Raw genomic sequence first — 25,803 nt, forward strand, 5'->3', positions numbered from 1 at the left:
TTGCTAGAATGGAGGAAGGGAAGGAGGAAGGATATAAGGAAGGAGAGTAAACTTCAGCAAGAGAAGATACTCTTGAAAAGTAGCAATGTTCACAGCAGTGTACATACACTATAGTCTAGTGATTCCTTGATCTACCATTGAGAAATGAGACTCCTTTTGATCAAGTCCTCTTGAGGTCAGAAAAATTTTATAGGAAGAACAAGATGGTAGATATTGCCCTAGATACCTACACTCTGAGGCTGTTCAGGGATGATAGGAAGCCTGACACCTGCCTTCATGGTGAGTTGCACAGGACTTGGTTGAATGTGGTAACCATGTCCTTGGGAGTCAAGACTGTCTCCATGGTGGCAGGTAGGGTGATAATAACATTCCATTAAGGGATTCTTGAGAGGGTCATGGATGGCTAAGATAGAAGATTGGACTTGCCATGATTTGGAGCTATGTTCCAATTTTATTTCTCCCACTTTTTGCCTCTCTAACCCTAGGGACATTATTTAGTTTGAACCTCAGTGTGTTCAAGCAGACACTGGAAAAAATAATACTATCCTGTGCTGATAGTGTGAAGATTCGGAGGAATGAAGAAATATCAAGAACAGGCAAAAATAGGTCCTGAAAAATCATCATTATGTTTCACATAATTGCCTGGAGTTCAGGGTTGGCTTTCTGGAAGAGACACTTCCTTTTTACCTGAAGCTTATAAAAGTGTGGCTACCTGCAACCACAAGGTTCAGCTATCATTGGGTCCAGCTTAGCTTTATCCCTACAGATAGCCACCAGTAATTGTGATTAATTGCTCCAGATTTGGCCCAGGGGACCCAGATTCTCTGCCAAATTGACTATCCTGAACAGAGCTTTTGACTCCAGTGCTCAGATACTCTCTGAAGCAGGCACCTCTGACTTTTCCATTCTCTGCTGCTGAGTGAACCTAGGGGTGTAAATCAATTTCCTGGGATTCACCAAGGGATTGAATTAGAAAGCTTTGATACTCGTCTCACAGCCAAGTGAGCAGATCATCTGGTCAGTTCTAAGCAGAATTTCAGTAATTGATGAGAAGAGGGAGACAAGGGTGGATATTCTCCCAGCATTCAACTTTGCTTGGCATATGTTCAGTGATGGGGACCTCCTTTATTGGCTTCAGAAATAGCCCACAGATGCTTGCAATGTGATTTCTTAATATTATTCAAAGGAAAGGACCTACAGTCCAGATTGTGCTCCTGAGAAGCAACATCTCCTTAGCTCTTTTCTTTCCTGGTACATTAGTTGTACTTTCTTAAGCATACTGCTTTGCTGAACTTCAGATGAAGAGAGTAGACATCCCTCTCTTCATAAATGGTAAAGAAACAAAAAAGAAAGCATCTTTCCCGTGAGTAACTCATAGCAAGTATTACAGGTGATAATCTTAGAAAGAGGTCTGGACACATGTCCAATGCCCTCCTCTGAGAGAACAACTGTAGCATCTTTTAGGTGTGAATTGGTTGCCTCTCTTTCTTCAGGGAAACTCTGTTCACACTGGGAATGGCTTGCTCACCTATATAGAGGTCTCTTAAAATATGCATTTTCAAAATTTCATTTAAAGCTTTAAATCCAGTGAATCTTAACAGAGAAATTCAATACAAAAAAACCTCATAAAAGTTGTGCTGCTCTGGATGAAGTGGAATTGGTGCCTAGAACTCTTCTCCTCAACTCCTTTATCCCATCTCAAAATTTCCCAGGTTTCCCTAGGACACAGCTGGAAAAATCACTGTTCTATAGGTTTCTCCTGTATGGTTCATTTCAAAATGTTGGAAGCATCATGGAAAACCTGATGAAGCCTCCAACAATAATTTCAAAAGTAGCTGGAAGTTCAGGGGGTATTATTAATGATATAAAAGAGCATGAATTAACCAAAGCAGACCAAAATGCCATTATACCACCTATGAGAGATGAACCTCTAAGACTACTTAACTTTTGTAAGCCAATTTTACTGAAGTGCCTATGAAATGGTGATTTTAAGATTCACATCAGCAGTTTGCACTGGGTTTACCATAACGCCCCTTCCCAATAGCATATAAGATGCCTGGTGTGGAGTCCAGTTTTCTATGTCTGAGGAACAATGTATTTGAAAAGAAGTATACTGTTCAAAAAAAGGCAGGGCATATTTTTTAGGTTCATCAGGTTCAAATGACACAAAACAAGATAATTATCTCAGTGGGTTCTGAATTAGGGTATTCAGAGACCTTTTCTTTCATTAGGTCTTGGTAGTTGTAGTTCAAGGGCAAGGCAGAGGATTAAAGACATTTTCACCCAGAAGATGAAGTAGCTGAGCCTTGGAGATTAACCAAATATACACACCACTGTAAGAGCATGGGTAACATATCAGGATTGCACAAGACTTTTAAAAATAAAAAAGGTGAAACCTCTTTTGGCTCCATCTCTGGGGAAATTTGTTACAGATCTCACCTGTAAATTTTAGAACCCCATAATTCAAAAAACAATAAAAGACAAATAGATACAATCAAGACCAGGCTTGCTTGGAGTTATACACAAAGTTCCTATGAGTCATCCTTATGACTCTTTGGGAAGGGAGTCTGAAGTTAATGCTGGAGCTATCAGTGGTTTCAGGTTTAACTTTTAAAATTCCATAAGAGTAAAAGGATTTAGCAAAAATGGCAGCATCAGGTGTGTGACTCTCTTCCTAGGCTAGTGGGAAGTCAGGTCCTTGGGCTCTGTACTATGTACCCCAAATGCCTTGACAGTTAGATCTAAGGCCCTTTGAATGGGAAGATTGTTTACCTTTAGCTCACAGGTGGATTTGACTTCTGCTTCACTAGAGGCTGAACTTATGTAGCCATCTGTCCAAATTCCTATTTGTAAACCAATATCGGAGCCACAGTGCAGAACTATCTCATTGTCCTCAACTGTGAGTCTTCAGAGAGTCATACTTCCAGAATGTGTAGACAAGCTCATAGAGGAATATATTTTGGAGGTAGAGTTGGAGGAAGAGAGGGGGAGAAAGGAAACTAGATAGTGTTCCCTCCCTCTCTTTTTTATACCTGAGATGAAAGGGAGACTTTTGAGGTGCTGAAAGGATGGGATGAGAGAGAGAAAGCACAGAGTTCATTCAACAGGTGGCAAAAGAGACCTGATTGGGTTATTTTAAGGGATCATTTGATCCCTTAATATATGCCATAGTGAGCTGCGGCAGAACCAGGGGTAGAACACAGTTTTCTCGCTCTCAGAGTCTAGTGCTCTTTTGTGTGACCATGTTCCATTTATCATCCTATGATGAGTAGCAGCCTGCTGGTTCCATTTCACCTCCTATTCCAATGTCCTGTTTCCTTCTGTGTTCCAGAGACTGTTGCTTCTGTCTTGACACCTGATATTCTTGTAATTCTTTCTACCCTTCATAATCCCTCAGTCTCCAGCAATCTTGACATCTAAAATGTCCTTTTGGTTATATCCATGTGGTTGGATTCATTCCTGTGAATTTTCCATTGTATAAATTACTTAATCTTTCTGGTCCTCAGTTTCCTCTAGAGTGAGTCTAGTTAAAACTTTAGCACCCTCAAACACTCATACTCATGGGTTCTTGTGTTGGCTTCCTGGGGCATGCCTTCTACATAGGCTGTTCCAAATGTTTTTGTGCGTTGAGGTTTTGGAGCAGGATGGAGTCAGCTTCTCTCCTATAGCCAAAATAAGAAGCAAGTGGCACTTCCCCAAATAAAGAGGAAATAAAAGAACCTTTCCCACAGAACAGGAAAGGGAAGGGAGGACAGATAGAGAAGAGAGAAGGTGAGGTAGAAGGCTCATTTAATAAAAAGATGGTATCTTTGAAGGCCAATTTGAATGTAGTTCATTTGTTCTCTTCAGAACCATCTTTCTTCCTTTATCTTCCTACCTACCTGCTTATGCACACATCCAGCATCCTGCCATAAGAGAAACTGTAACTCTTCAAAAATAGAAGGCAGGGTCGTTCTCCTAATATTTGAACGTGGGCTGCTCCAGAGAGTAGTAAGACGTGTCAAGAATGAGATTGGTCTGAGCAGGGCCCTGGGAACACTGCCCTGCTCTACCAGGGAGATGAAAGAATTTTCTCCTTCCTTTGCCTTTTAAATGTAATTCTGTCTGCCCTTCTCTCCCCTGGGCCCTCTAGCTGGGAGGGGCACCAACTATAGGCACCCTGGGAAAGGCAGGATCCTTTTCATTCGCTGCAGCCTGATTGAAGTCCCTAGAGCCATGGTGGATTTCATTTTCCTCCTGCTTTCTGTCTGCCTGTCATGGATCCCTCCCCACGCAGCTAGGCGACCAGTGGCAGTGAACTGCTTCCCAGTGGGACTGGATGGGAGCCAGAGGGATTGATAGTGAGGAAGGGTCTTGTTCTGGGATTTTGAAGGCAATGGCTTTGGTGAAAAACAGCTTGTCTTTTCTTGCCTGCCTCAGTTTCCCCTGAATTTCTGAGCATTTCCACCCTACCTTCAGGATAAAGGCAGTATCTGGAGTGGAACTTGACAAGATGATCACCAGAGGACCCTTCCACAGAGGGCCTGGGGATTGAGAGAGTCATGCAGGCTTTTGTGAACTAACAATGTGATCTTGGAAAGGTCCCTTAGCTTCTTTTTCTACAAAGTAAGAGTTTTAAAAACTTGCTTTTGTTATAAAACATTTGCCTTCAAATGAAGTTGCATTCAACAGACAGGGAAAAGGAGAGTCACTCTGGGTGAAGGGAAGGAGGGGGACCCAGGGCGGGCCCCTTATTGGACCACATTCTCTCACCCCAGTTCCCAGCAGAAGTGACTGCTGAGTCCCCTGGGGACACAATATCTTCTTCCTTCTCAGGGACTCACAGCTGCCTTTTCAGGTCCAGATTTAGGTCGTCTGTGATTTTGAAACGTGATTTTTGAAACATTTGTCCTACGCTTCTAATTGAAACCTGAGCACCTGTCCTGGCTGCAGAACGTGTGGTCTTCTAAGAAATCACCTACTTTGGGGAATGCTCACAGTACAGGGGCTGTGTCCTGCCCAAGAACTTGCATTTGGTTACAGCTTGGTTTGAGCCTGGCAGGCAGGGAGTTGTGGCTGGACGGTGAGGAAAGACAGGCTTTTCCATATTATTCTCAGGGCTACACAGAAGGCAGGTGACAAGGCTTGCCTTTGGCTGCTTAGGGGTCAGCTACCACTGTCAATGCCCACTAGACTCTGAGTGACATATTCAGAATCTGCAAGGTGAGAGAATGGAGATGGCACTCAGTGGTAGAGCCCATTGCTCAGCATGTGCAAGACTTTGGGTTCCATTATCAGCACTGCAAAACAAAACAAAAACAACAACAACAACAAAAAAAAAAAAAAAAAAAGGGAAAAGAATCAGAATGTCCAAGATAAGGGAATTCGGGAGTTTTAGAAGTTACTTGCTTACCATCCCTGATGCCACCTCCCTGCTCCTCCTACTCAGCCTCAGGAACCAGCACAGCTGAGCTGCAAATGGGCCCATTCATCCCATCCCTTGTCTGATCTGTGGGAAAGGGAGAACCCTCTCTCTGGCCTGTGGTGGATTTGTTCACTGTTCAGCTTCTTTCACTTGCATATAGTTCTTGCTTAAATTTACACTGACTTCTACACACTGAAGTATAAGCCAGTATTCTCTCCTAAAACTGGTAGCGGGTAGAGAAGTGCTTGCTGACATCATGGGAGCTGATTAATTCATTCAAATATTGGAGTGCCTCCTTCACGCAGGAAGCGCGCCTGGTGCTGAGTGCCATTTCCTTTTGTCGACTTGAAGGAGGCCTTAAGCTGCCTCTCACACTTCTACTCTCCACACTCAGCAATTTACTCATTCTTGCCCTCACCTTGGGGTTGAGAATATTCTCCACTTTTCTTTTAAGTCATTTGACCAACAGGTTATTTAGTGACTAAGTATATGTCCAGAAGATAATGTGCCAACTGTATTCTGGTTAGAAATGGTCTTTTGGGGCATATTGTTTTTAGCTGAATAAAGCAAAAAAGAAAAAAAAAAGATACATACAAGAGCACAGAACTGAGTTTTCAAAAATTAAGAACGAAACTGCACACATCTGACACCTTTTTGAGAGAAGGGAAAAGAGGATCTAAGGTTTCCAGGGAGAGTGGGATAAACCTTGACTTTGTCAAGTTAGACACACAATGAATCATAACCAAAGACTGTAAATCTCTAGTTCCAATCGAGCACATGGATCTGGTCTTTTCTCAATCACGAAACCACTGATATGAGGAAATAGTGCATGTTTTGAGATGCCTTGAACACACTTGTGGTTTATTTTTAGTGGCAGGATCTCAGGACTACGAGGAACTGTACATTTTGGTCTCATGCCTCCTGCTTACCTGGTGAGCCCTTTGGATGTGCTGAAAGGGTCTCTGCTAGCTACCCCTCTCAGGGCTTGGAGGATTTGGGCTCTGATTCCTGTGTGCAAACACACAGTGCTGTGTGTGTCCTTGCCAAGGTTACTCCCTTGCCCGTACTCAGCCCCACCCAGCATTTTGGCCCTCCTCCCGCTTGCCCAGCTCAGATTAGAGGCTTAAGTTGTACCGATAAAAATTCAGAAGAGTGGATGATCATCACCAATTGAGTAAGAGTGTCTGGAGGAAAGGATAGTTAAGGGTCATTCACCAGAAAACAAGCTTCATGTTACTGCCTGTGGCTCATTTGACCAACACGCTGGCACTCAGCCTTTTTCCTGTGCCACATCCCCTCAACAAATGGTCTCTGATGTGCTACCATTCAGAGTCATCTTATAGAAGAAAAAGCCTCAACTTCAGGAAAATGTAGTTTGGAATTTAAATCCCAAGTGCACATACTAACATGCGACCTGGCAAATGTTACTTAATTTGCTGAGTCTCAATTATCACCATCCCATAAAGTGGAGGTACTGTCTGTCTCATGAAGGAATTGTGAAGATTGAAAAAGAAAAATCACACAAAGCAGCAACCCATGTGCAGGGACCCAGGCCATGCTCTGTGTATCGTATCCCACTCTCACTCCCTGCAACCGCTTCTCCTGGAGGAGGCTGTGGCTGACATTGGATAGACACACAGGCCGGCATATTGGGACTGGTGAGCCCCTGTCCCTCTTCCTGTGCTCTTTCAACTGATGCCACCTTTTTGTTTTTAAGGCTCAGTTCAAATTCCATCTCACTCCAACAGCCTTACCGTGACCTCTCTTGTATCATCCTTTGAGTTTGACAGGCGGCCCCTGCTACACTCCACTAGTACTGAAATGCATGTTTGACCCTTTAACCCAACTGCACATTCCTTGAAAGCAGAGGCTGAGTCTTCTAATGATGTTGGCCCTCAGTGCCTAGGCAAGTGGCCCAGTGGGTGGTTGCGTGTTTGTTTAGTTATAATCAGAGGGGACTCTGACTCTTTACTGGAATGCAGACTCCAGCCTGCAGGCTGGACGGGCCAGGGGAGAAAATTACCCCAGCTCTAACTCCACTTAGGTATCACCTTTGGCAGAGTCACTGAGGGAAGCTAAAAAAGTCCTATTGAGCTTTTCTAGAAGCTGGAGGTGCTGGAGCCCAGCATGGCTCCTTCTCTTTTTTGAACCAAACAAAATATTGTTACAGAAAACATGAAATCTTTCCTGGTTTTCACAAATGCTCTCCAGGCCTAACAAAGCTAGCCATCACACCCCTGGAATCAAAATGAGCCTCTTTCCTTTCTCTCTTTATCCCACCCATTCCCAGCATTTTTTAAAGCAACAATAAAGAATGTGATTATTTTGTTAATTGATCATGTTTTATTGAGTGTTTTTCTGGTGCCAGGCACTAGAGAGAATGCAAAACAAATAAATAAATAAATAAAATAAAACCTTAACCTTACCCTTCAACATTGATTTAGCAGAGAGCTGTGGAAATATACATAATCCTGGTTCTTACCCTCTAATATTTATTATATATGATTGTTTTAAGTATAAGTTATGAACATCTAAATAGTAAATAAAATCCCAGGCAGCACAGGATAAAGGGAGATGGAGTTACATGTTCATGAAAAGAGGAAAGGGTTGTTTTTATTTAAAAAGAAAAAGCTTTTTAGAGAAGATGGGTCTTTGTCTCTGAAACTGTAAATCTTAACTTCTTGTGTCACCAGCTACTTTGATAGGAGGAGTAAAGCCAGGGACCTTCTCCCTTGGGAAATGTACACATCTATAGATTCGCACATAATTATATGAACAGTTTCAGGGAGCCAGTGAACTTCCTGAAGTCCAACCATAGCCCTTGATCTCTATTTAAGACCTTTGCAAAATTGGTAGAATAAAGAAGGAAGGGAGCGGAGGGTGGCAAGAGAGAGCTGAAATCAGAGAAATCACAAAAGTAATGGACACACAGAGAGAAGGCCATCTGGTCTAGATTCCTGGAAACACCAGCTTTGCCTCTTGTGACTGTGCTTTTTGAGCTCTGATCCAGGCTGTGGTACGTCCACAGCAGGTCAGGAGTCTTGGGGATGTTTTCTGCAAACTGTTGGAAGTGTCACTAAGGAAAACCCTTTGGTTCTTTTCCAGCTCCTCACAGCCAGTGACCTTGCAGCCAGCGACCTCAAAGGATTTCAGCCACAGGTGAGTTCCCCTGATGCTTTCACAAAGTTTGAGTGAGTGGATGTTCTTGGGTTTGGTCATGAGTAAATGAACTTGGCTCCAGGACAGGAAGGTCCAACTGGAACCTCCAGCATCTCTGACTCCAGGTGTGGACTGTGAGAATGACCTGGTAGCTCCACTCCCTCTACCTCCTCTCTTATCCCACTGTGGATGGAACAGCTTCCTTCAGTTCTTGCTCTTTTGGTGTTTTAGAGCAAAAGAAAATCTAAATCCAGATGTTTGGCATGTTGAGTGGTAGGTTACCCAGCTGAGGAAAGGGCTGAATTGAAGCAGGCAGAGGGTGGGCTGGGGCTGGGGTCCTCCCCTGTATTTTTCTCTATTTGGACAGGATATTCACATTTCTGTAATCTCCATGTGCAAATGCCTTGCAGTCATGGTCTGGTGGCGAGGTTAATTTCAGACTCCTGCAGAGGCAGACAGTTGAGTTTTGCTGATCTTGATCAGGAAATGGGCCACTGTTATCTCTTGTCAGAATGCTGTTTGGATGTCACCATGGGCCAGCCACAAGAGGATGCAGGCAGGAGCTTTCTGGGGACCTGCTTAGCAAGGGAGAAAATGGGAAAGCATCCTTCCTTTCTCTGGAAGGCGGGGAGGCATTGTCTACATACACACAGACCAAACACACAGATGCGCCAGTCTGTGTAAATAGAGCATAATAGAAAGGTAAATCCAGTAGCGATGGCTGCCGTGCTCAGACCCCCCTTGTCCTTATGAAACTTGCTCTCACCCCAGTCAAGTGCTTGCCTTGTGATGCCTTGGTGGAAAACGCTTCACATCCAATGCTGGTGCACTTCTGGGTAGGCCACACAACTTGCTGATATCCAGAGTTCCATGTATTTGGAATAGTTTCTTCTTTAAACATGTATTATATGCAAGAGCCCCAGTGCCTCACTATGCTTCTTTCTCCTTTGTGGGTTCCATTCTCTGAGTGCCCTTCCACTGAGGACAAAACCCTGAAGGGAAGTATCCCTGCATCACATGAAGTGAGGGAACAAGGACACAGAGTGGACAGTGAGAGGCTGGAGGAGGAGGGATAGCAAAATCAGGGACGATTAGTGAGAGTTAAAAAAAAAAAAAAAAAAAAAAAAACTAGATCCATATGCCAGTGTGGGGTGTTTCCATCAGTCTGTGGATCCTCTGTCAGGGATGCTGGGAATTTGCAGAAATAGATAGCAAGTAAGCCTTTTTGCCAGTCACTGAAAACGGGTAAGTATTTAAAGTACTCATTCACATATTCACACAAACTTCCAGTGGACCTAAGGGAATGTGAAACCAAAGCAAAAGAAAATCAACATTTACTCCCACCCCACACTCTTCCACACCTCCATACACAATCGCTAGCATCCCAGCTGAAGATTTCTTTTTAATTTTTATCTGAAAACTTATATGAAGAAAGGGGAGAAAAGGCTTTGTGTGATGCTATTTTGCTGCTGGGAAAAGTACATAGTGGAGTTTATGGAAGGTGCGTGCATGTGGGTGTATGTGAGTGTGTGGACATCAGAGTAGGGGGGCATGGCTTCTTCCTGGGGAGGTCGCTCTCTTGTGTGTTTACATACGCTCTTGATACTAGATTTAACATGAACTAGTAAGTGAAGGGAAAGTTAGAATGTTTGAGGTTCATCCATCATTTTTGTAGGCAGGCTCCTGGAAAGATAGCTTCCACACTTCCTGACATGCATCCCACCGTTCCAAGTGCACACACATACACACTGCCCTGGCTCTGCTCAGCTCTCCCACATTATTCCATTTGTATGTCATCTCCCTGAGGCTAGAACCTTCGATGTGTATTTTTCACTCTTCAGGATGCCTGGACCTGAGGCCAGGAAGTCCTGGGAACCTTGTGGCCAGTGTGTAATGCCCAGATCAAATGCCTAGATCAAAGTTAGTGCTCCAGTGTTTTTCCTAAGTTGGAACCACTCGGATGTGCCGCAAGTCAACACCACCCTTTGGGTGCTTTTCCAAATAGAAACAAAGCTGCCCACATGGTTTGAGCTACCCCCTCCCACCCCACTGCACCAAATTGTTGGCTTTTGTTGTTATTTTTCCCTTTCTTTCTCTGGGTTTCAGATGAAAACAGTCCCATGCATCCTGATGCCTGCAATAATTCATGGGCATGTTCCTTCCAGGACTTGTCACACTGGCTGTCAGGAGGGACTCAGGAGGAACCCTCTCTGAGATGACTGTGAGCAGCCTCTCAGCTTTCTCATGGTCTACACTTAATCAATTGAGTGTAGATGGGTTTTGCTTCTCCTTTGATGCCTGTTTTGTTTGGTGCTGGAAACCACTTAAAGAAGACAGTTATGATTTCTTCACTAGTCTTTGATGACTTTGAAAGTGAGAATACTAGCAATTGTTTTGGGCTGGGCTGTTCTGTCCGTCTGTCCCTGTGCTCTCTGCATAGAAGTGAATGTCTACCTTTCTCCCCTTTGTTATTGATTTCCAAAGGCAGCACCCTCTGTCATGGAAATGAACACATGACTCTGCAGGTGGGACCTGAGAGGCCATCCTGTCTAAGCTATTGTACGGTGGTGGCAGGCAGTCTTCTCAGAGGTGATGAGCTTGTCCTTTGGGCAAGAGAGTTACAGCTCTCTCCTAGAGTCAGGCCCTGGCTTAGAGGTGGTAGTGTTCTCAGTGAGTTTTCAAAGCCAGATGAACAAGCTTCTGAAATTCACACCTAAACCACCCTGACTTTTCTCTCTTGTTTGGTTTACCCTCCAAAACATGACTCCTTTTATCTTCTAACATCTTGTTCTTGTCTTTTGAAGCAACAGACACCCATGAGTATTCTCCTTTTAGCCTTTGGGTGATTGGGAGGAAGGACCCTCATCTTCTTTTGCCAGATCCTTCCTCTCCACCACCAGAGGAATAAGAGCTGGCATCCGACAGTCTTTAGTATAAGCTCTTGTCTCCTCTTTTATGTATTCCTTGACCCCTAGTATAAAAACTCTAAGTGTTTACTCTAGAAGTTTGGAATACACCAAAAAACATACAAATAAATCTGTTATTCCACCCCAGAAATACAGATGATGGCATTTGGGGGTTATAGTCTTCCCTTCTTAGTTCTGCATAGACATGTACACCTCTCGAAATTTTTAAATTGGTGCCATATTTTATATGCTTTTTTATTACCTTCTTTTTTGTTTATTTGCTTGCTTCCCATGTCCCTGGAAAGTTATCTAGCAACTGGCTATCCTTGTACTAGTTGCCAGTCCCATCATTTATTTATACTCCCCTCTCACTTGCCTTTTGCAGGCTGAGATCTCAAGGAGCTGTCCAAGCAGAGGCTAGCCCCCAGTGCCCTGATCTAGGGCACTGCAAGGCTTCTTAGCATTCATTTCTTTTTATTTCTTGGTTCCTACAGAGATGTGAGGGTTGCTGACACTTTGTAGTAGACTGCCCACCAACTTGTGCACTGCTGACAAGGGCCCGAGTGGGGGCGTGGTAAAGAAATAACCAGTCTGGGGACCAAATCAGCCACAGGCTTCCTGTGCCCAGCCATGGTGTTGGAAAAATGACCTTATGGAGAAGCATCCTCCACAGAGGAGAGACTGGGCTAAAAGTCTTGGTGTTCCCTGCTATGTAAACTTGCCTTCATCTCAGAGAGACTTCCATTAGGAAAAATGAACTGTTACTTCAAGGAAGGAGCAAGAGTAAGAGCTGCCTGTGAAAGGCAGCCATTTTTAATGAGTTTCTAAAATGTTAATTGCTAATTATGGCCAAGGGCACATTGAAGTGAAAGGTGAGAAAAGAATGTGACCTACAGGAAAACATTTCCAGTGTAGAGAAAACAGGGCTTTCCATCACTGAGTTGCCATTTCATTCAACAGGTATTCATGTAAGACCTTTGTGTGGGGCTCCCTGCTGTGCACAGACCCTTCCCTAGCAGTTGACAGTTCTGGAATGTTCTGGCACCAGTGTCAACATTGTGACCCTGGGAAAGCTACCTAATGACTATGATCCTCATTTTTCTTATTAAGCAAAACTATTGAGTGGTTTATCTCATTGATTGTTGTGAGGATTCAGTGAGACAATGCATGTAAGAGCAACTTAGTAGGAGGCCTGGCACGTACAATGAATTCAATTATTTCTCCCATTAGAGTAGTACCAGTTAAGTTAATTCAAAATTTCAGATGAAGGAGAAATTTTATCTTCGTGGAGCAAGTGTGGAAGTCTTCTAGACAGAGGTGCACATACCTGGGCCGGCATATGTAAGAAGTGAGATGGTGAACTTATTCTGGAGCAGGGGAAGCCTGGCTGTGGGCCATAACAAGGGTGGCAATGCCTGGGTGTGTTCAGAAGACTTGTCTGCCTCAGAGGAGCCTGTTGGGAAATCACTTAGAAATTAGGATGGGGTCAAATTTCAGACCTTTGACAAAATAAATATTATTGAAGTTCTCAAACATACATAAAAGTAGGCATGAAAATATAATAAATCCATGTATCTGTATCTGACTTCAATAGCGTGGTGCTACAAAAGCCCACCCTGGTAGCACTTACTGATTTTCGTGTTGTACATGTTCCCATCATGACCAATGTTAAGCTACCAATGGATTAACAACCGATTCACAAAGTCCTTGTCAGCACCTTGACCATCTTATTTCTTCTCTATTCCCAGTTACTTTGATTTTTAATTTACTTTTTTGGATGGAATATTTTCAAACAAATCCAAGTCATCATGTCACTTTACTCATAAATACTTGAGTAAGCTTATCTAAAACAACAGGGATTTATTTAATTATTTATGCCATTATCTCTCTCTTTCTTTAAACCATTACAAGTCATTATCACACTTATCAAAATCAAAAGCAATTTCATAGTATGTTCTGATATCCCATCCATATTCAGATTTTTCAGATCATCTCAACACACCATTTTATAATTGAGTCAAGTCAGAATTCATAAGTTGGATTTTGCATTCAACTGAGGAACAGTGGGAGTTATTCTTCAGTCATTGAAGGTCCAAGAATAGCCAAGAGTCAGAAATGTGACACAAGGAGACCATGCCATTGGTGGAAGGTGTAATGAGATGAAGAGAGGGCCCATCCCTAAGCCTCTGCCATTGATCCATAGGGGAAGCTGTAGGGGATGAAGCTGACTGGGACATTAGAGATGCTAATGAAGGAAGGCATATGAGATTTGGAGGTGGGATCAGTTGAATGATCATAACCCAGCATCCAAAGGAGAAAGATGTTGTCCTCCCCAGATGAACCCTGACTCTGTTCTCCTGAGGCCCCATGGTCCATCCTACTCAGTGATCATACTACCTGCAACAAGGCCCGGCTCCATAAGTCTTCACCCAGCAATTTTAATTACAGAACTCCCAAACATTCTGTGAGGAGAAGCTGTTTTTCAGAAAGGTATGATAGGGTTTCTGAGTAGAAAGAAGCCCCAGCTGTGATCATCTCCCAACAAGAATGAAGGCTGAAGCAGAGCAGGAACCACTGCAGGAACCAGGCCTCCGTGTCTGTGTCTCGTGTTTTTGTTTGCTACAAATGTGTTCCTACTGGAGAAGTAGCACATCCAGCTGGAGAGGTACAGTCTTCTGAGAGCTCCTTCTTTTAGCATTATATCCCCGAGGGCCCAGGTTACTTGTGCTTTCAGAGTTGATCATGTTTTTCAGAGCAGAATCACCATTCTTTGATGTGATTCTAAGTGGCCATCAGCAGTCTCCTCCAAGTTCAGAACCGACAGTATAAAGATTAAAATGGTAGCTCTGGAGTTCCCAGAGCACCCTGTCCCTTTTGGACTCAACGGAAGTGAGTGTTAGTATGGGTTCACACTGCCTTTGCTTGAATATGCCTATGCACAGACCTCAATGAAAGGTACAGTGGGACAGAAGGTGTTCTTTGAATTTTATGTGCATCATCTCATTTTTTTTTTTTTTTTTTTTTTTTTTTGCGGTGCTGGGGATTGAACCCAGGGCCTTGTGCCTGTGAGGCAAACACTCTACCAACTGAGCTGTATCCCCAGTCCTCATTTATTCTTTATACTCCCTTTTTGTGATACAGGTGAGTACATCAGTCCCATTGTGTAAGTAAGCACAGGGAAGCACAGAGAAGTTAAGCCACTAAGTCTATAAGTGGCAGAAGTGAGATTTGAACCCTGGACTCTATCTCCAGTGTCTGTATTCTTAACCACTTGTGTTCTGCCACGTTGTATTAGACCTCAGCTCCATGGTAACATAAGTCAAATCCAACCTGACCTTCGGTAAGACCAAAACAAGCAACTCCATCTTCCTTTTTGCATATTACATTGAGTTTTCAGACTCCAAGGAAAAGCACATTCTACATCTTAGCGTAATAGAGAAAACTGCTGGAGAGCATTTCAGAGCCTCTTATCTTGGCAAAGAATTTCTATTGTTCTCATTCCCTTTCTTCCCCAGGCTCCCAAAGGGAGAGTCATTGTGGTGACTGCCCCATCTACAGAGGAGGAAACTTGAGGCAGAATTAGGCAGTGCAGGACATCCAGCCACAAGGATATCTTGTCTTGAATTCACTACTTGATCGTCCCAAGCATTTGGGAAGAACCGTTCCCAAGTCAGGCCGTGCAGAAACAAGTGCTGCTCCTGGTGCTTCCTTGTTTCTTCTTACCACCTTACTCCCCACATTTTAAAACTGAAGGACACTTCAGCTGCAGAAAGGAATTATCAGTAGTGCTTGTGAAAAATACAGGAGTCCAGGCCTAACCCCAGGTGTTTGGCTTGGATTGCTCTGGATGGGGTCTAGCTAATGGTATTTTCTGAAGCTTCGTGGGGTTTAAATCAGGCTTCTCGTTTTCTGGATAAAGACTGCAGCAGAAAGGAAGTCTGGGAGAGGAGAGCAGGGGAAGGACCTCACATTCAAATGGTGATTCCTGTGCCAGGAGTGTGCCCTGGCTTCATTTGCCCCTGGAATCGAATCCCTGTAGCAACCGCATGGTCTGATGTCTTCCTGTCCCCTCTCTAGGCATAGGAAGCGTGGCTACATGGGTTTCATGGAGTCCATGTCTGTGCCTGTCCCTTGCTATTTGCATTCCCCAAGTGAGATTTGCCCAAGATTGTAAACTAGCCAGTGAGGGTGTTTGGTTTATGGATTTCTCCATTTGTTATAACAACATTCTCTCTGGGTCTAAAAGATATTCAAAAAGATCCAGCTTTATGACACTACCCCAGAGAAAGAATGCATGTAAGTGGCTAGCTCACCTCCTGCCCTGATTCCCCAAGCAAGGTCTATCCCATGAGTCCTCCTAGCTCAGACCTTTTATCTGTCTGGCCTTCAATAAGCTATGCCACCTGCCTTTGCTGTTTGGTTCAAAACTATACAGAGCATGAGCTGCGAACCAGGGTGGCTGTTGAAGTGTCTGTCTGCCACTGGTCTGCCCTGACATACATCTAGCAACTAGAGAAAGAGATTAAAATCTTTTATAGCAATTTGATGTTGTCTTGATATCCAAGCATGTGACAGTTTTCAAAATTTCTCTGTTTACATTTACTGAAGCACTCACACAAAAGTGTGCATTTGAAAAAAAATCTGGTCTTTCACCAAAGATCATTTGAGAAGCTTTGTTCTAGTTATCCAGGGTTGGGCTTTTTTAGTTTTAATACATGACTGGAATTTGGACTATTTGTCTTTTCCTTCTGTGAGTCTATATTGAAGATTTGAATTGTAAATAGTTTCCCTTCTTTAAAAAAACATAGTTCAGCCTGTAAATGTGTCTTTCTTGCCACTTTTAGGATACCTAGGCCAAACATGGCTTTCTTCTCATAATTACTAAGGCAACCCATTCAATTATTTTTCTTACTGAACATGGACATCTATGATGATAACAGAATTTTTAACAAAAATATTTACTCATGTGCATAGACACACCTCTCTCACTGAAACCCAAACTAGCACTATTAATTTTCTTACATGAAATCAAGTTTCATTCTCCAGGTATACACTTTTCACACTTCCTGTCTTGACAGTGTTTTTAGTGGATTTTTTAAAAACCAAAATTGACATTTGCTTCCAAAGAGAAGTTCTCCAGGTGTTTTCCAGAGAGTCTGGCATTTCAGTGGAATATTCTGAAGTATTAATAAGTTCTCCTGGGATACTAAGTCTCCTTAGACTTTAGTGAATATTTTGTTTCTTACACCCAAGACATTCTGATCTTCTGAGTGTCTTGGGCTGGTGGACCTGACTTCGAAAGAAGAAAAAGAAAAAAAGAAAAAAAAAAAAACAAAACCAAAACCATAATGTTCTGAAGTTCACACACAGAAAAATTGATAAATGGTGGGTGGGTGTTGGGAGAGAAGGGGGTTATTCATACGCAGAGATGTTTTCCCACTTTATCAAATAAATCAATATAAGTTATCTCTGCTGGTATATTTAAATATGAGGTAGACTTTCAAAACCTGATTTAAACTCAACTTTTCAGAATAGAAATAGAAAGAAGGTGATGCCAAACAGTGAGAATTAACTTCGAAGATCACTCTCTTCTCTTTCAACTATAGCTTGCTCTTCTACAAAACAAAAACAGACATAAAACCTTAGCAACAAGGATATAGGATTAGATGATTTCTGTGACCCCTCGAGACTCTAAAGCTTAATTATTCTATGGCTCTTTCCCCTGTCTTCTTGTTCCCAGTCCCTCTGTTTTTGTTTGTCTCTTCAGTCTTTTTGGCAAAGGGACCTATATATAACTGCTTAAAATTTCTTCTGTAATTCTTCTCACTTAGGCCTGGAGTCATAATATTTTGCAATGTATTTCAAAGAGCTGTGTTTGTTAGTCGTCTGAGATACAGGGTCATTTTCTCCTGTTTCTGAAATTTTAGTGTGATGCATAACTTTGGTTGCTACATGTTGAGGTCTAAGAATGACTGACATAGTGTAAATGCAGATTTACCTTTAGTAGGCTGAGGATGCAACCCAGTGGGAGAGCACTTGCCTAGCATGCACTAATTCCTGGGTTCAACCCCAGTACTAGGGGAAAAGTCAACATTAGGCCTGGAAAAACGGTATCTTCATAATTCCTTCATCAGGATAGTCCCAAACAGACCATACTGCGCAAGGCCCACTTCTCCAACAAATGAGCGACTCATTTTTTAAATTTTGTCCAACCTTACTGCCTGGATGACCTGGTCCACCTTCATGTCCTCCTATCCACCTATTCAACCCCTTTCCTCTATATTCTACCAAACAAAAGATCTGATTGAGAGGTGTCAGAGGTCAGCTGCAGGAGAGGGACCTCCTAGTGGAACAGCTTGAGGATCTGAAGCAGCTTCCTCCAGCCATCTGCTGACTTGTTGGGAGTCTCTGTTCCATCTGCAGACAGTATTGGCCACGCTGTTCTGTTATTTTCCTGAGAATGGCCACCCTCTTCCTCATCCTCACCAGTTCTGCACTTGATTTTCCTTTTACATCTCCCACCTTCTAAAAATGTGTCTCAGAGCTTCTGGCAGAACTCATATTTGTAGCAGGTGACCCAAGCCAATGTTGCACAGAACAGAAGAAATCTGAGTGACGTTCTTGTAATCCTTACTACTATAAATAGTAAAAATTGATGCTTGCTTAGTAACAAAAAATAAATCTCTCCCACCTTGCTGTTCTATTGAGCACAGAGAATGTTTCTCATTGCTTCATAGTTCAGTAGTTAAGAGCACCAATTCTGGGCCCAAACTGATAATTTTGGATCACAACTCTGTGCCATCCTGGTTATGTGACCTCTGTGAAGTTTGACTTTGGCATGGCTTTAATAGAACAAGGATACCTACCTCATGGGACTTTGAGGAGGATTAAATGGATAGGCCCTTGGAACAGTATCTGACATGTGTAAGCACTCCATAAATGTACACTGTAATTCTTGGTACTCTTATAAGTTACATAATTGAAATTGATTGTGGACTGTTGAAGTCAGTCAGATCACAGATTGCAGTTTTCCAAGGCAATATTGATTAGAGTTTGGGATTTCCCATGAGGGGAAAAACCCCAAAAGCCACAAACTAAAAACACAGTCTAAATCCATCTGCCCTTTCACCAGTCTTTTCTGACACTTGCCATTTGAAGTGAGCAATGGCAGACACAATGGCCCTAGGAAAATAACACTGGAGATAAATAGGACAGAAATGGACAAGAACAGGCTGAGACTGGTAGGGATTGTTGGTCAGGAAGAGGAGAGCACCCACAGATACCCTCATTGATTGCTTTCTCCTTCACCACCTAGGGCACTTTTGAAATTAACCCTTCGTCTTTTACTCATGGAGGAGAATAGCTATAAAAGTATTTCAAATGCTCTAAAGTATTAAAAATGATTTTCCATAAATGTATCTGGAGCTTTTTCATCCATCAGAATATTGCCTTATTCCAGTAGTGATCCTTAGCATATTTCTGGTGGATGTTCAGAACAATCCTAGGAAAATTGATTTCTTGCCCAGAACATCAGTGCAGAACTGTACCAAAGGGCATCAGGATGGGTCCTGCCCAGGAAGGTCATGGTAGAGTGTGGGAACTTTTTAGGATTCAATGTGATGCTTTTTCCCACCCCTATATTCATTTTTTTCTATATGAAAAAAAAATAATAAGACGAGATGATTCCAGGAACGTGCAGGTTCTGGATTTAATGGACCATTCGAATGATGTGGCACCTGCAAAACGGAGACATGCTGACTGACAGACTCCTGTTTCCAGCACAGTCCATCGCCGACGTGCTGACAGGGCAAGTAGCTGACTGATGGGAAAAAGAGAGGTCTGTGCCCAGATACCAGCCTTATCCAAATTGTGAGAAAGCACAGCTGGCTAAATTTGGCTTTCCCACCCTTGATCTGGGGAGGAATGAAAATACCAAAAGGGGAATGGAGAATGAGCATTGTGTAAAAAGAGTCTGTGAGCTCTTAGCAAAAGAGCAGATGCTCGATAATTATTTGTGGACCCCATTCTGAGGTTGTTCGTGTGGCCAAAGTCAAAGTAAGACTCCCCAAATAAAGATGCATGTATACAAATTCTGAAATTTCTTTGACATTGTCTGGCCTTGGGATGACATGGAAGCTATCTTTGATTGCTTGTCTTATGTTTGGAGCTAAAAAAGTTTTGTGAGCCTTTTTTAGGACAATCAAATTGTTGAAGCTTTATTTGCCTTTCACAATGACTTTATAGTAAAACTTCAGTTACTGCCGGATATCACAATCCAAAGTAGGTGGCTCTGAACTAACTCATTTGGATTCACCTACCTGGCACCTATTGCATTCTTGGTGTCTTGGCATCTTGCGAACAGTGGCCTAAGGCAGGGGATGGGCACAAGGATGGGGTGGGTGGTGTTGCACCAAGAAATGCCTGTGAAATCTCAGCCCGCAGGCGTCTAGAGAGGCAGCGTGCTTCATTCTTGATAAACTCCAGCAGAAAAGAGCAATCAGCTAAACGAGAGATGGACAAATTAAATGGCTGAGTATTATTTCAAAAGAGAGCTCGGGCAGCATCAGAAATTCCCCATCAGCTGTAATAACGCCAATTACTTTGCCAATTGCAGATTCCAGCATGATGTGTTTAGCGCAATCAGGCGTCGGACTCTAGCAGGGGCCTGATGGGTTTTGTTTACTCTGAATGTGCATTTGTAGAGAATCTTTTGCACCCAAAGGCTTAGAGCTCTGAATGTCCTTCTCTGGGTCCAGATTCATACACAGCTGAGGGAGATTATTTTGAGACGGAGGCAGGGGCAGGCTGGACCCAGCGCTCTCTCTCCTTGGAGAACGCCTGGGATTTAAATATAAAGAGCACAGCTGGGTTTGGTAGTTGTTAGTGAATGTGGCAATCTCCAGAAAACCTCTCTGTAGATTAACCAGCTAGTTACTATCTATTTTTGGTTATGAGCAAGGCTTCCTGGCACGTTGGAGCATTGGACAGATCACCATTAAGGCAGCAATAATAAACACACAGCTCTGGGAGGAGAGAACTCGCCAAGAGTTCATTAAGCTTTAAATACTGACAAACAGGGGTATGGGGGCTTTCGTAGTCTCCCTTTGAGAATCATTTGGTGGAATGTCAAATATATAGATCATTTCAACTATGGAAAGAGATCATAAGAGAAAAAGAGACCCATCCCCCACCCGCAGCATTTTAGCAGAGGAAATAAAACTTGGGAGAGTGTGCAGAAACATTCATTTTCTGTTTACATTTGGCTCCATAGAAATAATGGGTGTGCAGCTCCAGCTACTTTGAGCGAGCTGCGATTCTCCATTTACACTCCCAATTGAGGAAGGCGCTAATCATGGGCATTTACTGAGTGCTTGGGCCTGACTGACAGCTCAAGTGGAAGCTATATCATGGTTTCTGGGGGTGCAGACGAAGAGCTAAAAGCTGATTTGATTCCACTTATGCTCAGCTGTCATCTGAGGCCAGAGCCTGGAGGAGAATGGGAAGCTCTTCTCTTCCTCTGCCTAGTGACAGGCAACCTTTGTGTCATTCCTTTTTTTCACCTGTCCCTTCCTCCTTCATGCAAGTGATAAAGGCCACTTTGCCTGCTGAGGAAAGGATTCTTCCAACTCAGAGGCAGCTTCCAGTGCCTCCAAGTGACTGGCTCACGGACTCCTCAGGCCCTCCCTCTCCCAGTTGCTGCAGAAGGCTACCTGCCCACAAGCCCACGATGGGGGCAGGCAGATCATCAGACAGGGAGAGCAGAATAGGTCGTAGAATATCAGGTTAGCATAGCAAGGGCTCGTGGTATGGGCTTCAGCAGCCTTTCAGATCATTCATTCCAGGAACATTGTGTGTGTGTGTGTGTGTGTGTGTGTGTGTGTGTGTGTGTGCGCGCGCATGCGCACATACATACCGATTCCTGCACACGTGTTTGTTTCTCCTAAAAGTAGTACTTCAACCAGTGCATTTGTTGTGACACCAGTCTTTCTACAGCCAGCAGCTGTTCAGATAATGTTCCTGACTCAGATAAGAGGCAGAGCTCATCTCATGCACACCCCCAGGGACAGGAAAGGCCCTCAGAAACCATGAGATAACAACACTTTGAATGGAGGTGAGGGCATCAAATGATGCCATGTCTACCCAGCATCAGTGACTCCATGGCCAGTGGCAGATAGGGAACTGCTACATCTGGCCTTCTCATCAGCATGAATTGGAAAATATTCAGTGATCTTGTCTGTGGGGAGGTTCATTTGTTCGCATGTGAACCCAGAGGACAGCTCTGACATATTGACATGGGCTGCACCATTCGTGGGAAGATCTAGATATAATTCTTCAAATGCAGTCTCAATGAGGTGCGATCACGTGTCTGCCCTCTTGGGACCTGGCCAGTGTTAGAAGCACTGGCATGGCTCCGCCTTCATGAAATAAACACTCCTCTTGCACCAATATTCTTCCTCCATCTTCTTCTATAATGTCTTGAAAATAAATATATGCATGTGCAAGGCATTTGCAAAACCTTGACCCTTGTGCCAGTCTTCGTAATTCCACTTTCCATGGACCAGTCTAGAATAATTAGTCAGGTTAGTCAGGTTATGTGTCAACAGACTCAGTCATCTGCACTAGGTACAGGACCCTCTACCAAAAGCTACTGTCAGGAAGACTTGTTATAAAGGCATTTTGTGTCTTGCATACACAAAACAGTTATATGATAAACCCATATAGTAGGTGGGAAACAATAAAAGCAACTTACATTTATGTGGCAGTTTTAAATGTGTTCTTATACTTGGTGAGCACCAGCAACATGTGAAATGCATGCACAATGAACTCCATTTTCAGAAGAAAAAGGAGAGGTCGAGGTAGATTAAGGGATTTTTTTCTCAAAAACTGAAGGTATTAGGTAGTAAAGTGACCCAACCAGGAGTAAAACTGAGGTCTTCAGACTCTTACACCTCTTTTCTGTTTTGTCCTTTGCTCTTTCATATGTGAGACAACAGGGCAGTTGGTTGTAAATACCAGTGACATGTCTGAACGTTTCTTTTTTATGGATATGAGAGATTTGGAAATGTTACTAAACTAATTGCTCCCCAGAGGAAAAGTAGAACCAATGGGAATTGGTTGAAAGGCCCCAGATTTCCAGTTTATGTAGGAAGAATTTCCCAGCAACGGAATGAACCCACTCCCAGGTGCCTAGTTAGCACCCAGCCTGAACACTTACTTAAGTATCATCTGTAAGAAAGTCCTTTGGCAAGATGCAAGGCCAGGTGGACCTGAGGCTGCATCTCACCATCCACCATTGCTGGCTTCAGGACCTTGTTCCAGCTGGCTAACCTGTCTGATCCTCAGTTTTCTCCTCCAAACAAGGAAGGGAACAATATCATCTCACCTGGTCTAAGAAAGATTAAGTGCATATGTAAAGATCCTAGCTATTTACTTGGAACAATAAAAAACAAACAACGTGAATGTAATTCCTCCCCAGCTTGGCCTTTCTCCTGGATACAGGATCCTCTGTCTCCTTCCTCTGATGCCCTTCCCATGGCAACACCATTTCACAGGTGAGGACAGTTGACCCCTGCACGCCTTTCCAGAGGCAGCATCTGGAGCCCTGGGGGCAAGGGCTCCCCTCTCAGTTCTGGGACAGAACTTTTAAAAACTCACTTTGGATTTAGACACCAGGAGAAGGTCATTAGAAAACTGGAACTGTCCCCCCCAGCAACTCTGAGTAATTCACAAGTATGCCGTCTGGGAGAACATTTTCATGTTTGCCAAGAGATGATACATGGAAAATGTGTCAGGGAAGATACTCTTGTCCAAATGAAATTTCTTCTGGTCTACTACTCTGGATCCTGCTGGCATCTTGAAGAACTTTTTCTAAAAATAAATGACATGGGTAATCTGGGTCTCCCAGTGTGTCATAAGTTCAGTGCGTAGGTACAATATTACAATTATAATATGCATGTATTATTATGTGTTTCTAACTGCTGTGGTAATACATGTTGTTTGGAAAAAACTCTGGAATAATAAAATTAAAAGAAAGAATTAAAAATCACCAGAAATCCTCCTCAGAAATTATCTTATTAACAATTTCTGGAGAATAGTATCTGGATTTTAATTTATATGGACATGTATACATTCAAATGAGACTTTGTCATTTTGGACTTAAGCCAGGCAAAGCTCACCATCTGAGATTCTCATAATATTGATTTTCACTTTGCAGCTTTGAGTCTCAGTTTCCTTATCTGTAAAATGTAAATTGACCTTGACCAACATTTTCTAAACCATATTCCCTGGAACATTATGGATGCTTCTTGAAAGAAACTGTTGTATAATCAAATATATTGGGCAAAGATTGAGTTAAATGAAAAACAATAATGAACATTATCAATTTCCTCAAATCTCATAATAAGTGAATAAACCCATGTATGTGAAGAAAGGGTCCTTCTGAACCATAGAAGCATTTGTTCACAGCATATCTGTAACATATTATACAGGCAATATTTTTCTGTACCATGTGGGAACCACAGTATACCACAATCATTCAGGATTTTTTATTTCAATATGTTCTGATTCCTGCTTCTGGACAACACATGAATGTTGAAAGGGATCCCCTGCACTCTGAGCCTGATGGGATTAAAAGCTAATATATAGAACCCTGCCCTCCATGTATTTGGGAGAACTGAGGAGCTAAACATTATCAAATAGATGTGACCTTTGACCTCAAGAAATAAACATTCCATAATAGTTAAGGTCACTTGCAAGCTGAGTGCAGGAGGACCAGACAAAGTTTATGGTACCAGCCATGAACAATGTGTAGGCAGGAAGAATATGCCCCCAAGATGAGTTCTAAACCTTCATATGTCCCCATTTCATAGGAAAAAACAAGGAAACTTGGCCTGTAGGAGTCTTCTACCACTACTCAGAATCTTCCTGTTGAGTGTTAGTTCCATGCAGTTCATTTCCACAAGTTCTTAGTCAGCTCCCCTGCTGTGTCCCAAACTATGCTACATACCTGTGTTGTTGGATAGTTTGGATCCAACATACAGTAGGATGGTTTGAAGGGACAGAAGTTCCACATGTGGAAAAATTTTAAAGCTCATTACAAAGCCCCAGGATATGTTATAAAATTAATAAAAAGAGTTCAGGAGAATCAGGGCTGGAGTTGTGGCTTAGTGGTAGAGCGCTTGCCTTGCATGTGTGGGGCACTGGGTTCGATCTTCAGCACCACATATATTTAAAAAAAATAAAGGTATTGTGTCCATCTACAACTAAAATTTAAAAAAAAAATGTTCAGGAGGATCAAAGAAGAGACTAAACTTTATGGTCAGTGTGTCTGCACTGTGTGTCCATTTATTTACATAGGGAGTGTGTGCTTAAATTACATGTAACAAGTCATTCAACCTCTAAGGTTTTATCCTTTTCCATTTGTTTTCATTTCATTTCATTACTGTAGAGATGGAACTTCGGGAGCCAAAAAGTAATGCAAATGAAAATTTTTGAGAATAAGCATAATTCTTTCATAGTTTACTGCTTGGGACATTGACTAGTTAAACCTTTATCCAAGAAATTTCTTAACTTGTTTGGATGAAGTCTCTCCTCTTCTCCTCTCTCCTCCCCTCCTCTCCCCTCCCTCCCCTCTCCTCCCCTCCTCTCCCCTCCTCTCCTCTCCTTTTGTTCTCTTGTCCTTTTTCTTTCTTTTTCATTTTTCATGCTTGCATATTTTTCCTAAATACTTTTATATTCCTTTTAATTTAAAATAAAAAGAAGATGTTTAGAATCTGTAGTTCTCAGCTCTACACAGAGCATTCTACAAGAAGGAACATTTTACCTTTCAGGTATATCCAGTTCTTCTCAACTGCAGCACGTAGCAGAAATATGGACAGCAACCTCATCTTTAGGAGCTTCATTCACATGACGATCACTTCTCCTTGTGAAGGATGAGTGAACTGTGCATTTATAATTAATTAGAAGGAAGTCAAACATTCTGCTCCATATTACACACAGATGATGACATTCTAAAGCCCTCTAAGGGCTCCCCACGGAGCTGCTCTAAAGCTGTCTTGCAATTCTTAGTGAAGGGTCTTCTCACACTGACCTTAGCAGAGGCCTTGGCTACAGCAGTATCTTTGGAACCCTTGTCAGTGGAATGAATGAATGAATTGGTGAATGAGTGAAGAGTATCACTATATAGTATTGTAGGATTGGGGAAGAAATTGGACTTTGGGAGTAGAAATTTTATTCTTCCTCTTAGTGTCATAACCTGTGAAACATGTTTGTTTTCTCATTTGTCAAGTGGGGACATTAACTCCCTTTGGGTGTTTTTGGAAAGATTAGAGATAA

General features: G+C 42.7%; 1 protein-coding gene across 3 annotated transcripts in view; it reads left to right on the forward strand.

Moving 5' to 3' along the window:
* Setbp1 (SET binding protein 1) overlaps window positions 1-25,803 on the forward strand; it is a 351,577-nt gene that overhangs the window by 168,684 nt on the left and 157,090 nt on the right. For all 3 annotated transcript variants that reach the window (XM_047526550.1, XM_047526552.1, XM_047526551.1), the window contains exon 3: window positions 8,510-8,563. In XM_047526550.1, the coding sequence (XP_047382506.1) occupies window positions 8,510-8,563 (54 nt within the window). The remainder of the gene's footprint in view (window positions 1-8,509; window positions 8,564-25,803) is intronic.

This window comes from Sciurus carolinensis, chromosome 15, assembly GCF_902686445.1.
Source record: "Sciurus carolinensis chromosome 15, mSciCar1.2, whole genome shotgun sequence".
NCBI classification, from domain to species: Eukaryota; Metazoa; Chordata; class Mammalia; order Rodentia; family Sciuridae; genus Sciurus; species Sciurus carolinensis.